General features: G+C 46.0%; 1 protein-coding gene across 4 annotated transcripts in view; it reads right to left on the bottom strand.

Moving 5' to 3' along the window:
- The window catches only part of PRKG1 (protein kinase cGMP-dependent 1), a 368,158-nt gene that overhangs the window by 5,772 nt on the left and 347,702 nt on the right, over window positions 1-14,684 (bottom strand). For all 4 annotated transcript variants that reach the window (XM_074544544.1, XM_074544546.1, XM_074544545.1 and 1 more), the window contains exons 11-17: window positions 11,753-11,892; window positions 7,767-7,856; window positions 5,556-5,697; window positions 3,606-3,769; window positions 1,810-1,932; window positions 1,651-1,713; window positions 982-1,048 (exon numbers count right to left, since the gene is read on the bottom strand). In XM_074544544.1, the coding sequence (XP_074400645.1) occupies window positions 982-1,048; window positions 1,651-1,713; window positions 1,810-1,932; window positions 3,606-3,769; window positions 5,556-5,697; window positions 7,767-7,856; window positions 11,753-11,892 (789 nt within the window). The remainder of the gene's footprint in view (window positions 1-981; window positions 1,049-1,650; window positions 1,714-1,809; window positions 1,933-3,605; window positions 3,770-5,555; window positions 5,698-7,766; window positions 7,857-11,752; window positions 11,893-14,684) is intronic.

Raw genomic sequence — 14,684 nt, 5'->3', positions numbered from 1 at the left:
AAAACCCAACCAAACCCAGCTTTGATCTCTAAAACATTTCTGAGTTGTTACGGGAGAGATTTGCCAAGTCCTGCTTTCCCCACTGACTCCAGCAGCTCCTGCATCCCACAGGGTTAAAAGGGGGGGATGGAAACCCTCCTGCTCTTTCCCTAAGCAAACTTTGGGATGGCAGACTCAGCCCCTGGAGCTGGGCCTTCCCCTTCTGCAGGAGCTGCAGGATGGAGCAATGGGGTGCAATTAAACCCCCATTAATGGCATTCTCCCGGTGATCCCGAGGGATTAGGCTGGAACAAGGAGGGGAGGCTGCAGGACAGAAGGGGCCAAGGTAATTTCTGTCAGCTAATCCTGTTTGGTTTCCCTTTGCAGCGGGGCTTTGAGGGCTGGGAGCTCACAAAGACATCAAAGGAAGGGCTTTGGTGCAAAGGAAAACGCGCGGAGCTGTCCCTCCGCGCCCGCTCCCGGTTAAACATCAACAGCTTTTCATGTAGGACATGGATGCAGAGCACAGAGGGCCACGGGCACAAAAGGCAGCACAGAAGGGAAGGTTAATGTGAAAGAAAAGGAAGATGGCATCCAAATCCCGCTTGCCTTTGCAAAGGAAATGAGAATAAAGGAGAAGGGAAGGGGACGCAGCTGAGAGAAGGGGTGGAAGGGGCAGCTCTCCATGGAAAGGGGGAAAGGAGATGCAGAAACAAGTGGAGCAGGTGAGAGAAAGGAAAATGAGCTGGAGTGGGTGATCCTGTCTCAATCCCCTGCTGCATAGGGGGTTTCTCCATGGCTGTGCCCTCCTCACACTGCCTTCCCAGGGAAGAGCCTGCCTGGAGAGCAAGCTCAGCTGGGAATGTGCCTAAATAGAATTTTCAAGCACCTCCAGAAAAAATAAAGCACATTATTCCCACTTAACCCAGTGTACCACTGCCCAAAGCTCACAGCATCACAGGAATTGCCCATGGAGGAAAAAACAATGATAGGAAAACTTACACTTGGGATTATGGGAGGTGTCAGTGTCCCTTTCCGTAACCCTTCCCAGTTAAAGCCTTCAAACCATCTGAAAGGGAGGGAAGAATCCAGCAGTTAGACAGGTGTAGCACAAAAAGAACAGAAAATTGCTTGAACAACAGGTTTCATCTCCCACAGACATTGCCTTCAAATCCCTTTGGAATTTTTCCTGTCATCTCTTTTGGGGACCAAGAAGGAAGAGTGTGCAGTGACACTGCCCAAGTGGAAATTACCAATGCTCAGATGGGAACCATTCCTTGCTGCTGGTGTCCTGGAAGCTGCTCCTTCCCTTCCAGAGCATGGATCCATCCCAAAGGAAACCTTTTATCCCTGTAGAATTGGGTTAACTCCCAACTTCATGCTCAAGGATGCCCCACTCGTGGTTTTCCTCAGGTTTGCTCGAGGTGGTGGATGAACCCTGAGCCTTCCCACAAAAATATCCACCCAATCCATTCCTGCTGCTTTGGGAATGGGAGAAATTCTTCCTGGAATGGTTCTTATCCCAATAAACTCCTAAGACCTCATGTAACCCCTCCCATGGGACCAAAAGGGAGGATGAATTTACATTATGGATAGGAAGTGGCTTTTAGGGGAAAATTGAGGTGTTTGAAATGCCTCTTTCTGGAGTTGGCTGCTGGAGAAGACACTTACTTGTGCTTTTGGATATCTTTCACTCCATTTTTCAAGTTCCCTAATCTTTCTGATGGATTGTCCCTGTAAAAGGAAGAACAAATCCTAAATCCCTCTGCCCAGCTCATTTCTTTGCAAACATCATCAAGGCTTTTTTGGTTTATTCTTACATCCACTTACCTGCATAGTTTTTTAATTAAGTTAGCAGCATTTTTGGCAATCTTCTTTGGAAATTCAATCATGTCTATTCCCCTTAATATGATGTTATAGGTCTTCATGGGGTCTGGGCCTGAGAAAGGGGGACTTCAGGGGGCAAAGGGAAGGAAAAAAAAAATTAAAAACTTGTCTTTCATAAAAAATTGACTTTAAAACAGCATTAAAGTTTAATAAAATACACCCAGATGAGAAAAGGTAGATGTCAACCAGGAATGCTTTGCTTCCCATGATCCTAACCACTTCTCAAGGAGCTCTGGAATTCTGGGAACACCAAAAAGAAGTTTTCCATGCTAAAGCTCTTCTTCCCATCACAGCCCAAGGCAGGAGGCTCTGAACAGCATTCCCTGGCTTATCTTTGTGTGATTCCTGCTTCCAGTGGGGATTAACTGGCTTTCCATGGATGGGGAGCTGTATGTGAAAGATGGGCAGGTGGAGGGGATGGATCTCCTGGGGGTGAGGTGAGGGAGCTCCAGGAAGCCAAGAGCAGCAGTGATATCCCAAATTAAATATGGGACGGGATGGATGGTGCCCAATCTGCCTCCTCCTTTCCAGCAGTGAGGGACCTCCCCAGCTGAGTGTAAACCCTTCCCCATTTCCCACCATTTCCAGCCCATTCAGGGCCAAACCCTTCCCCTTTTCCCATCATTCAGGGCCAAACCCTTCCCCTTTTCCCACCATTTCCAGCCCATTCAGGGCCAAACCCTTCCCCATCTCCCATCATTTCCAGACCCTTCAGGACCAAACTCTTCCCCTTTTCCCATCATTCAGGGCCAAAACCTTCCCCTTTTCCTATCATTTCCAGACTATTCAAGGCCAAACCCTTCTCCTTTTCCCACCATTTCCAGACTATTCAAGGCCAAACCCTTCTCCTTTTCCCACCATTTCCAGACCCTTCAGGGACAAAACTTTCCCCTTTTCCCATCATTCACGGCCAAACCCTTCCCCATTTCCCATCATTTCCAAACCCTTCAGGGCTAAACCTTTCCTCTTTTTCCATAATTTCCAGACCATTCAGGGTCAAACTCTTCCTCTTTTTCCCATGATTTCCAGACCCTTCAGGGCCAAATCCTTCCTCTTTTCCCATAATTTCCAAACCCTTCAGGGCCAAACTCTTCCTCTTTTTCCACCACTTTCAGACCATTCAGGGCCAAACTCTTCCCCTTTTCCCTCTATTTCCAGACCCTTTAGGATCAAACCTCCAGAGCTGAGCACAAACCCTTCCCCTTTTCCCATCATTTCCAGACCCTTCAGGACCAAAACCTTCCCTTTTCCCCAGCATTTCCAGACCATTCAGAATCAAACCTCCAGAGCTGAGCACAAACCCTTCCCCTTTTTCCACCATTTCCAAATCCTTCAGGGCCAAACTCTTCACCTCTTCCCATTGTGTTCAGTCTACTCAGAGCCAAAACCTCTCCCTTTTCTGATACTTCAGGGCCAAACCTTTCCCCTTTTCCCACCATTTCCAGACCCTTCAGAGCCAAACCCTTCCCCTTTCCCCATCATTCAGGGCCAAACCCTTCCCCTTTCCCCACCATGTTCAGCCCATTCAGAGCCAAACCCTTCCCCTTTCCCCACCATTTCCAGACCCTTCAGGACCAAACCCTTCCTCTTTTCCCATTATGTTCAGCCCACTTAGAGCCAAAAAAAGATGATTTGAGTGGAAAAGCCACCGTGGAGCTCCCTGTCCCAGCCCTGCCCCTGCCCTGGCCTCATCAGGGTGAGAAGGGCAGAACTCTTGGGATGAATTTCGATGCCCATACCTGCCAGTCAGGAGCTCATACATCAGGATTCCCAGGGACCAGTAGTCTGCTGAAATGTCATGACCTTTGTTCAGGATGATCTCGGGGGCTACGTACTCCGGGGTGCCACAAAAAGTCCATGTTTTCTTTCCAAATCCTATTTTCTTTGCAAAGCCAAAATCGACCTGGGGGAAGGGGCAGGAGAGAGTCAGGGCAGGGCATCAGAGGGAATGTCAGCCCTGGGCTCTGCTCCTCTTGAAGTGAAACAAGGCAGAAAGGAGGATTCCTCATGGGAATTTTCTCTCAATTAAAGCACTGAGGGTCGTTCCAGGACCAGGGAACCACAGTGACCTTTTTTGCTGATTTATCCTTGGGAAAATTCCCATCAGGGAAGCAAACACCAGCACCAAGGGTTTTTTGGGGGTTGGAATTGCTGTCACTCACAGCTCAGATTGATTTATTTTTATTTTCATTCTTTTAAATTTAAATTAACATGGGAAAGGAATGGTTTTAAGGTGCGAGAGGGCAGGGCTGGATGGGATATTGGGAATTGGGAATTGTTCCCTGGCAGGGTGGGCAGGCCCTGGCACAGGGTGCCCAGAGCAGCTGTGGCTGCCCCTGGATCCCTGGCAGTGCCCAAGGCCAGGCTGGAGCAGCCTGGGACAGTGGAAGGTGTCCCTGCCCGTGGCAGGGGTGGAATTTTGGAGCTTTAAAGTCCATTCCAACCCAAACCATCCTGGGATTCTGGGATTTTAGGAGAAGATGGAAAGCAAAATAATGGAGTAAAAGTGAAGTCTACAAGACACACTGTAGGCTGAATTTTGAAGGATGAATCCTTCAAAATGAATTCCAAGTGGGCAGCAGGGTGGAAACTGTCCATGACACGACCTTTTTTTTTTTTAATGGGATGGGTTTTAAGGTCCCTTCCCACTCAAACCATTCAGGATGAGTACTCTGGGGCTGGTCAGGAACCCACAGGGTCACAGGGCTCTGGGACACTCAGGGACATGCCTGAGGGGCTGGGGGCTGCTGAGGGACCAGCACAGACCCAGTCCCAGATGCTCCTGGGGTGGGAGAAGGACAGTGCTGCACCTCATCCTCCTCTACCTCCTAGGAACCCCAATTTCAGGGAAATGCCCCAGAGGGTAAATCCTGATGTCACTCAGGAGGTGACACATGGAGGCTGCCACCAGGCTGTGATTATGGGCTGAGTTACTGTCCCCAAAGAGCCCCCAAACCAAGACACAGAGCCCTTGGCCCCCATGGGCCATCAGCCCCTCCTGGGCCAGCTCCTTTTAGGGCTTCTGTCCTTCCCAAGGACCCACATCCTGCAGCACCTCCCACCAAGGGACCTATTTCATCTTTCTTGCCCCTCTCCTTGCCATTTGGGGTACCCCTAAAATGCAGAGTGCCTTTCCTGAGTTCTGGGGTTATTTTTTGGCCAAGACAGCCAGGTGGCTTTCTCCTGATGCTCTTGTCTCATCATTCCAGGAGCATGGACCTGAATCCCAAGAATCACAGAAGTCAGAGAATTCAGAGAATTCATAGAATCACTGGGTTGGGTTGCAAGAGACCTCCAAGATCGAGTCCAACCCAGCCCCAACACCTCAGCTAAACCCTGGCACCCAGTGCCACATCCAGTCTGGTTTTAAACACATCCAGGGATGGTGACTCCACCACCTCCCTGGGCAGCCATTCCAGAACTTTATCACCTTTTCTGTAAAAATCCTTTTCCAAATATCCAACCTATATTTCCCTTGCTGCAGCTTCAGACTGTGACCTTACAGCCAGCATTTCTCAGCTCAGCCATGCCCTGAGCCCTGCTGGAAGTCAGGAAAACATCCCAGATGGTGATGATGATGACACCACCCTGCCCTGATCTCCTCTCAGCATCCCCTGATGGACCCTGTGGGGGGATTTTGCTCCTCACCCTTTCTGGTCAAAGCTGGGGGGATTTTTTGGGGCACTCACCAGCTTGGCATAACCTCGGTGATCCAGGATGAGGTTCTCTGGCTTGAGGTCCCTATAAATGATCCCTTTGGAATGCAAGTAGGCAAAGGCTTCCACCACGCACGCCGTGTAGAACCTGGTGGTGGAATCCTCGAATGAACCCCTGTGGGATGAAGGAGGGAGGGAAAAGGGGATAAAGCCATTAGATGAATCCTTGGGAAGTGGTTTCCTTCCCCATGGAATTAATTCTGCTGTTAAAACTTTTATTGCTGCAGTAAAATCACTTTTTAACACCAGGAAAGCTCCTGGTGCTAAACTCACTTTTATATCTCTCTATATAAAATACATCTCACTTTTATATCTCTCTATATATATTCAATTATTCTATCTCTATATTTCTATAATCTAGTTAAATTTACACTTTTGAAGAAGCCTCTTTGCTATCTATATATATAAAATATATATATTTATCTATATAAAATATATCTATCAGCATATATATAATCTCTATATATAAAATATATCTCGCTTTTTTATCTGTCTCTATATATATTCATTTTTATATTCCTATATATAAAATATATCTCACTTTATATCTCTCTCTATATATATATTCACTTTTGTATCTCTATAATCTAGTTAAATTTCCATTTTTGAACAAGCGTCTTTGCTATCTCTATATATAAAATATATCTCTATATATATCTATATATAAAATCTCTCTATATAAAATATATCTCACTTTTATATCTCTCTCTAAATATATATTCAATTTTATATCTCTATATTTCTATAATCTAGTTAAATTTCCACTTTTGAACAAGCCTCTTTGCTTCCAATATCTGAAACTATTTTAAGATTTATTCTATAATTTAGAAATAAAACTTTGAAATCCTTGTTCTGTAAGCAAAAGGGTATTTTTTGGTAATTACAACTTTGGGGTTTGTGCTAAAACTCTTTTGAGGAGTGCAGATAAATTCTGTATTAATGTTCATAACTGAGACAAAAGGCAGAAAAATCACAGCTGCTGGGCCTTGAGAGTTAATGCAAATCCCAAACTGCACCTTTGGCTCCTTGTTTCTGAAGTTTTCCAAAGAAAAACACATCCTATGCCTGTTGGGGGCTGGCTGAGACCAGAGGGTGTCTAAGCTAGATGGCAGCAGAACCTCAGTTTAAATCCCAGAGAATTAAAGATGGAATTATCTGGCTCTGACAAAAAATCAGGAAAAATCTCACCCAGCACCTTCTAACTTTGCTCCAGTTCCCCTTTCAGTGAAAAAAATGCTGTTGGGAAAAGGAAGAACTAGAGAAAAAATTGTTCTGGGGAATTAAAAGACAATTTAATCTTCCTGATCAATCTTCCCAAATTTAATGAAATTCTGCTCCAGTGATGAGGCTATTCCAGAGTTACAATTCCCTGCATCTTTTCCTGCTCTGTGGGCCCATTCCACATGCACCCAGGAGCCCCAAACACTCCAAGCTGACCCCTCCAAGGCAGGGACTCTGGGGTTTTGGACATGAATGTTTCCTAACTCATTTTTTTCCATGTCACTGCTGCATCCTGATGGACCAGTGCTCCTGGCAGGGTGTGGATTCTGATTCCCACTTGAATCAGCAGCCCTGGTGTAAAGTGGGATTTCTGGGCCAACTGACCCTGCACAGCTCTCAGTTTCCTCCTGCTCATTGCTCTCAGTCCTGGCTGAGAATCACACTCACAAAGGAAGAGCTGCAAACACAGAAAAAGCTCTGAGATGGGAAATTGTGATTTAAAAACTGACATCAAAAGGACCTGGAGCTGCTGGAGCAAATCCAGAGGAGGCCATGGAGCTGCTCCAGGCCTGGAACCAGGCTGGGAGAGCTGGGGAGGAGAAGGCTCCAGGGAGAGCTCAGAGCTCCATGCAGGGCCTAAAGGGGCCCCAGGAGAGCTGGAGAGCAACTGGGGACAAGGGATGGAGGGACAGGACACAGGGAATGGCTTCAAAATGACAGAGGCCAGGGATGGATGGGATATTGGGAACTAGGAGTTGTTCCCTGTGAGGGTGGGCAGGCCCTGGCACAGCTGTGGCTGCCCCTGGATCCCTGGCAGTGCCCAAGGCCAGGCTGGACAGGGCTTGGAGCAGCCTGGGATGGTGGAAGGGGTGGCACAGGATGGGCTTTGAGGCCCTTCCAAGCCTTCCAGCTGGAATTGTGACATTTAGAACATCTCACAGTGCAGGACAAGCCCCAGCTCACCTGTCCCTGAGAATTGTCCAGAGCTCTCCCCCCAGGCAGGCCTCCATCAGCATGTACAGGTACTTGCTGTCCTTGAACGTCCTGTAGAGCCTGAGGGTGGCAACCAGAAAATCACAAATAAATCCATTATCTGAGCACTAAACTGGCTGGTTTGACAGAGTTTAGAGAAGCTGAAGTGCTGTTCCTCTTCCTCCCAGGAAGGAATGTGGAGGAAAAACTGCCCCAAGGGATGGGCCGGGCTTTGTGAACCCATCCTCGAGTTCTGAACTGTGCTCCAATATCCATGCTCTGTGCTCAACAGGATTTTCTAATGATAGTACATTAATTGGATTTATAGATGTGTTTAATAGTATTAAATAACTACGGTGAAAAAAACCAAATTCCTTTTTTTCCTTTATTTTAATGTTCAGCTGCTTTTGTACTTCCTATTCCACAAGTGGCTTTATCCACCCAGGCTTCCAGCAGGGTGTGGATACAGGGAAGGTTTCCTTGCAGATAGTTTGCACAGTAATTTTAATTTTTGTAAATTTTTTGGTCATTAATTAAGTAATTAATTTTTGTAATTAATTTGTAATTTTTTGATAATAATTTTAACAATTCCTGCAGCAGAAAAGAATGTTGAGGGTGGTTCCTGGTGCAATTCCTGCATTCCTGGCAGTTTCCAAGAGTTAAAAATTCAGGAGTTAAAAATTCCAGGAGTTAAAAATTCCAGGAGTTAAAAATTCAACAGCTGCCGCAACATGATGGAAATGAAACCAGGTGAGTTTTGCAGTTTCCAGCACTTCCCTGCTAATCCCAGTTATTATTTTGACAGAGCTGTGGGATGGATCAGCAGGAGAACACTGCAGGATTTGGTTCCTTTGGAAGACATCCATTTCTATTTATATAACACCAATGGTCATTTATAACTAACCATTAAATAATGGTAAAATTGATGGTTTCAAAAAAAATCCCCCCACTTATTTCTTGCCACTTGGACAAAATATCATTTATCTTAATACACATTTAATCATTATTAAAGTTTACAGAAAACTTCAACAATCCAGAATGTAATTTCATGTTTTTAATTGCTTGGTAACTTAAATTACCAAGTACCAAAATACTTTCCCCAATTAAGGCAGCCCTGCTGAAATTTTTATGGGCATTAAATCTGGCCTAAAATGCACAGATTAAAATAATATCAAATATTATTTATCAGCTATCATGGAAGCATAAAGTTTAGACACATGAAAGGACATTATTTCCTAAGTTTAAATGACACAATATTTGAATAACTTCTTTACTTATTTCCTTATTCCTTGAAATATTTGCACTTGTTTGGCCCCTGATCCAAGCCAGAGCATTTTGTTCTGTTTGAGTTTCAGTTTATATAAAAGACAGTTTTATTTAGTGCCACTTGGCCTCTCCTGCTCCTTTTGCCTGGTTTAATTCACTTTAATAACCAAACCAAATTATTCTTCAAAGACTTTTAAACAAACACAATGAATTAAGAAAACAACCAAGTTCTTCAGGAATTTTGTCTTTCCCATTGCGTCCTTGCTCTGAGATTATTTTAAACCCACCTTTCATCTATCAGCTCAAAACTGAATCAATCTACCGAAATATTCAAATTTCTGCCCATTTCACCCCCCCAAAAAAAATTATCCCAGCTGGTCCAAGAAATGGAATAAACAAGTTCTTAACTAAACAATAAATAAGTTGAATAATTTTAGGATAGATACTATAGGAAAACTTCAAATCACTGTAGATGGGCAAGAGTTTGATAGACCAAATTTTTTCTAGCAATAGCAAAAGGTTGGACTTTTTGATTTGGAAACCTTCCCAGAGCAGGGTTTCCATGGGATATTAAATTTAATTTCATGGGATACTGAATGCAATTCAGGGATGGTTGTTGCTGCAAAAGGTGGGAAACACTGCAGAATATGGAAGAAGAAGATGAACAGGTATAATATCCTTGTTGTGCTTCCCTGCTGAAGGATGGAGAGTGGGAATTTCATTGATCAGCCATGAATGTCACTGGCTCCATTAAGAAATGTTTGGAGGCTCAGGTTCTATTTAGGAGTGGGTATTTCTGGGAATGGTGGCTTGGCTGGCCCTGCACTTCCCCTCTCATCCCAAAACAGCTCAGCCCTCCAAAAATCCCGAGGCTGGAATGGCCCACAGGGAATAATTGGCTCTGGGCTGGGTTACAGGGAATGTTTCAGGATCCAGGAGCACATCCTGAAGGGAATGGCAGCCAGGCACTGTCGGGCTCCAGTTGTCACCCATGAATCACAGGAGAAGCCATGGGGAATCCCAGGGATGAGCCTGGGAAGGAAACACCCCCTGAGTGCCCCAGCCTGGCCACGTGCTTCCCTCTGCATTCATCCCAGGGGTTTGGTTTCACCCTGGGTTTGTTTGCATCTCCTGAGCAATTTCTGGGAGCAGGGCTGATCTCCTAAGGCAGAGGAGTTTTCCAGGTGTCTCTGAGGGTGGGATGAGGCAGCCTTGGCTTGGATGCCCTTCAAGGTGGCTCATGGGATCCTCAGCACCCGCTGTTCCATCCTGACCTACAGCATTGAAAGAACTCCCTCACTTGTTCCTCAAAAAATAAAAAAGTCCTTGAAAAGCCAGGGAATTTACAGAATCACTGGGTTGGAAGGAACCTCCAAGATCATCAAGTCCAACCCAGCACCAACACCTCAACTAAACCCTGGCACCCAGTGCCACATCCAGGCTGTTTTTAAACACACCCAGGGATGGTGACTCCACCACCTCCCCAGGCAGACCATTCCAGAACTTTATCACCCTTTCTGTAAAAAAACCTTTTCCTAATATCCAACCTACATTTCCCTTGGCACAGCTTATGACTGAATGTTATTATTAGGGTGGAAACAACCAAAAATGCCCCTTTAATTCCCTGGAGATGTGCTAAGGTTAGGTGAGTTGTCAAATATTTCCTAAAGAGAAAAGCTGGACACAGCTGCTCATTGTCATGGCACTGTGTCATTTCAAAGGATCAAGCCCTGCCTTCCACCTTCCCTTAGTGGGAAAGGAAACTCAGAAATTGGGAAGGAAAAGGAAAACTAATCTTGAGGAGGGGCAAAGCCAAGTCATTATAAATACATACATATATATATGTATATGTATAAGTAAATATAAATTCTTGATGGTGAGTGCAGTGCCTTGTCACTGCCATATTTTCTGAAAAATCCCTTTGCCAGGATTTCTTCTCCTGGGAAGCTGAGAAGCCACAGAGAAAAAGGAAACCAATTCTTATCTCATTTGCTTCTCCTGCATTGTGCTCACATGTGGAATGTGTTTGGAGATTGTTTATCCAACTGGTGGTTGTTTCATTGGTTTCATGTGAATTGTTTTGACTCTGGCCAATCAGGGCCAAGCTGTGTCGGGAATCTGGAAAGAGTCATGAGTTTTCATTATCAGCTTTTGAGCATTTAGTAGGTATACTTTCTGTATTCTTTAGTATAGTTTAGTGTCACAGACAGATTTTATGAACAATCCTTTCCTTAGGATTTTTTCCTCCTGAGAAGCCCAGAGGCCTCAGGAACAAAATGTAAACAATGATTATCTGCTGCTGTGGAATGCAACAGGGGCATCTGTGATTGGTCTCGTGTGGTCAATTCTAATGAATGGCCAATCACAGTCAGCTGGCTCAGACTCTCTGTCCAAGCCACAAACCTTTGTTATCATTCTTTCTTTTTCTATTATTAGCTAGCCTTCTGATGAAATCTCTTCTTCTATTCTTTTAGTAGAGTTTTAATATAATAAATATCATAAAATAATAAATCAAGCCTTCTGAAACATGGAGTCAGATCCTCGTCTCTTCCCTCATCCTAAGACCCCTGTGAACATGGTCACCGTTTAGTACAGTGTTCCTTAATATAATGTAGTATCTTAAAATAATAAATCAGCCTTCTGAGAACATGAAGTCAGATTGATCATTCCTGCCTCATGTGGGGAACCCCACAGATCCAGCAGGGAGGTACCTGACGATGAAGTCGGAGTGGGCGCTCTGCATGATCTGCTTCTCGGAGCGGATGTGCTCCTGCTGCCGCGTGTCCACGATGTGCCGCTTCTTCAGGATCTTCATGGCAAACGTCTTGGCCTCCTCGCTCTTCAGCTGCACCTGGGAGGACAGGACAAGGTCACACACAGGCCACGGCCTGGATGGAGGCCCACCTCCCTGCCAGCAATCCCACTCCCTGCCTCCCAGGAGCTCCTCACACCTCTCCAGTCACAATCCAGGTTTGTAACTGCATGGCTTACTGCTAAAAAACCCATTTCTAAACATCACAATTTTTAAGAAAAAGCTAAATGTGGGTGTTGCTCTGGTGTTTGTGGAAACCCAAAGCACTGGGAATATTTCCCTGACCCCCAGGGCAGCACTGACTCTGACCCTCATTCATGGAGAAAGTTTCCTAAACTCCAGAAGAGACCGGAACCCACAAAAGTGTGCAATAGATTATATAGAGCAGTGTAGGTGCGTCACTTGGTGAGAAATTTAGGGTTTGGGATTTTTAGTGTGTTGTGGATGGAAGCAAGATGGAGGGCACAGGGTGTCATTCTGGGTTTTTTCTTCATGTTGCTTCTTCCTCCTTCTCCATGGGTTTGGGTGGCATTTTGTAATTGGGCAGAAAAGTCCCCATCGCAGCTCTGTGGGATCAATTATTGGGTTAAAAGGGAAAATAATCCAGGTGTCAGCTCTTAACTGGACAGTTTAGTCTTAAAAGCCCTTGGAACAAGAGATTGTTGGCCATTTTGTGCCTTGCTGCCAAACTCATGGTAGTGAGGCTGTTTTACTGATAAGAAATAATAAACACCTGAGTCTGAACATGAATTACTGTCTCATGTGCCTTCAATCCAGACCCAGAGAAACCAACAAGTGGAACCCCAGCAACTGGGACCACCACAGGGCCATGAGATATTGCAAGTTATCATCTGGCTTCTCCAACCCCTTTTCCTCCAGGTCACCCCACCTGTGCTGGCTCTGGCTGGGAATTGCAGGACTGGGATGGCAATTCCAGGATGAGCAGATCTGCCTTCCCAGCAGCACTGGGCAGGAATTGCAGGGCTGGGATGGCAATTCCAGGATGAGCAGACCTGCCTTCCCAGCAGCACTCCCTCCTCATGGCTTGGCTTCCCACCTTAAGCCTCTGCCCCCTATTTTTAGCCTGGTTCCCCAAGCTGGGGCTGACAGGATTTGTTTGCTTGCTCCCAGGGTAGCCCTGGCAACTTCTGAACCCTGAGCCACCCCAAGGGGCAGGTCCCTATTCCAAATCCAGCTGGAAGGCAGCCAGCCTTCCCATCCTGGCCAACCCTCTCAAAGAAACCCCGCTGTTGACCTCCCAGGCCTCCAAGTCTGCTCAATTCCCCCAGCAGCTGCTCACAACAATATCCCAGTGAGGTGCTTTCCCACTGTGGAGCACGAGGTGCCATCTGGCAACTTCTGTTTGGGTGTCCTTGTAGGAATTTGGCTTCTGCCAGAGGGAAGCAGCGTGGCTGTCACTGAGCCCTGCCACAAACCCAGGCTGCCTTTAGGGTTAGGAGGCAACACTCACACAATCAGAATTGATTTAATGCCAGATCTGGGTTTGTATTGTTTTCCTGACAGGAATGTGGGTGGATATGAGACATGGCACCTTTGTAGGACCATGGAATGTTCTGAGTTGGAAGAGCCCCTCAAGGATTATTCAACTCCAGACCCTCAGACACACCTCAATAATCCCACCATGCTCCTGGGAGTGTCATCCAAACTTTCCCCTGGGCTTTTCCCAGGCCACACACCCTGAACTTGAACAGTTTCTTGTCCACCTGCTTTGTTCTGGTGTGGTTCAGGGATCAGGGAAACACCAGAAGGGATGGGTTATCCACGGAAACACCAGGAGGAATGGTGGAATGGGATGGGTTTTAAGGTCCCTTCCACCAATTCAATGGAATTTTTGAATTCCAAATTCAATTTTTTGAATTTGGAATTCAAAAAAAGGCAGGGAAAAAGGAGAGATGCAGCCTCTCTGGCTTTTCCATATCTTTGTTTCATAGGATCACAGCTGGCTCCTCCTGTTGGAACCCCCCCAAAATCCTTCCTTTGCTTTATGGTTTTCAACTTCTGCAGTTCCCAGGACACACACAGAACACCATGCCTGAATTTTGTCTGGTTTTTAACACTTACACAGAAATAAATACAGTTTTACACCTTGGTGCTTTCTCAGGGTGCCTGGGAAAATGGGTATTGAGGAGATGAAACCCAGAGCTCAATGGAAAAGAGGAAACAAGAGTTATGTGTTTCTTACCTTTCCTCCTTCCCTGCCTGTATTCCCTATAAATCATCCCTATGTGTGTGATATACAGTCTGCAACTCCAGCAATTCCTGTGCTGATCCAATCCCAGCTGACCTTGGGAAAATGGAAACTTTCATAACTATTTCCCAGGAGGCAGACAAAGCCCTCAGAAAGGATTTATTTCCCTCACTGAACATTCCAGGATATTTCCAAGGGATGGAGTGACAGGACACAGGGAATGGGTTCCCAGTGCCAGAGGGCAGGGCTGGATGGGATATGGGGAATTAGGAATTGTTCCCTGGCAGGGTGGGCAGAGGCTGGGATGGAATTCCCAGAGCAGCTGTGGCTGCCCCTGGATCCCTGGCAGTGCCCAAGGCCAGGCTGGAGCAGCCTGGGACAGTGGAAGGTGTCCCTGCCATGGGATGAGGTGGCCCTGGATGAGCTTTGAGCTCCCCACTCACCACAGTTTCCCTCTGTGTCCCTCTGAATCTCCAAAACAAAGATGTTCATCCAAGGGAATTTTGCTTCCTGTGGAACTCTTCCAATAGAAAGGAGCCAGAAATCCCTGCTTTGCTGAAACGTGGCTCTTTCCCCTACACATTAAATAAGAACTGACTTAACAGCCGCACTTTAGGAGCTG

This window comes from Zonotrichia albicollis, chromosome 7 (genome assembly GCF_047830755.1).
Source record: "Zonotrichia albicollis isolate bZonAlb1 chromosome 7, bZonAlb1.hap1, whole genome shotgun sequence".
In the NCBI taxonomy this organism is placed as follows: domain Eukaryota; kingdom Metazoa; phylum Chordata; class Aves; order Passeriformes; family Passerellidae; genus Zonotrichia; species Zonotrichia albicollis.
Note: the sequence above shows the minus strand (reverse complement) of the source record. Positions and strands in the feature narration are given on the sequence as shown.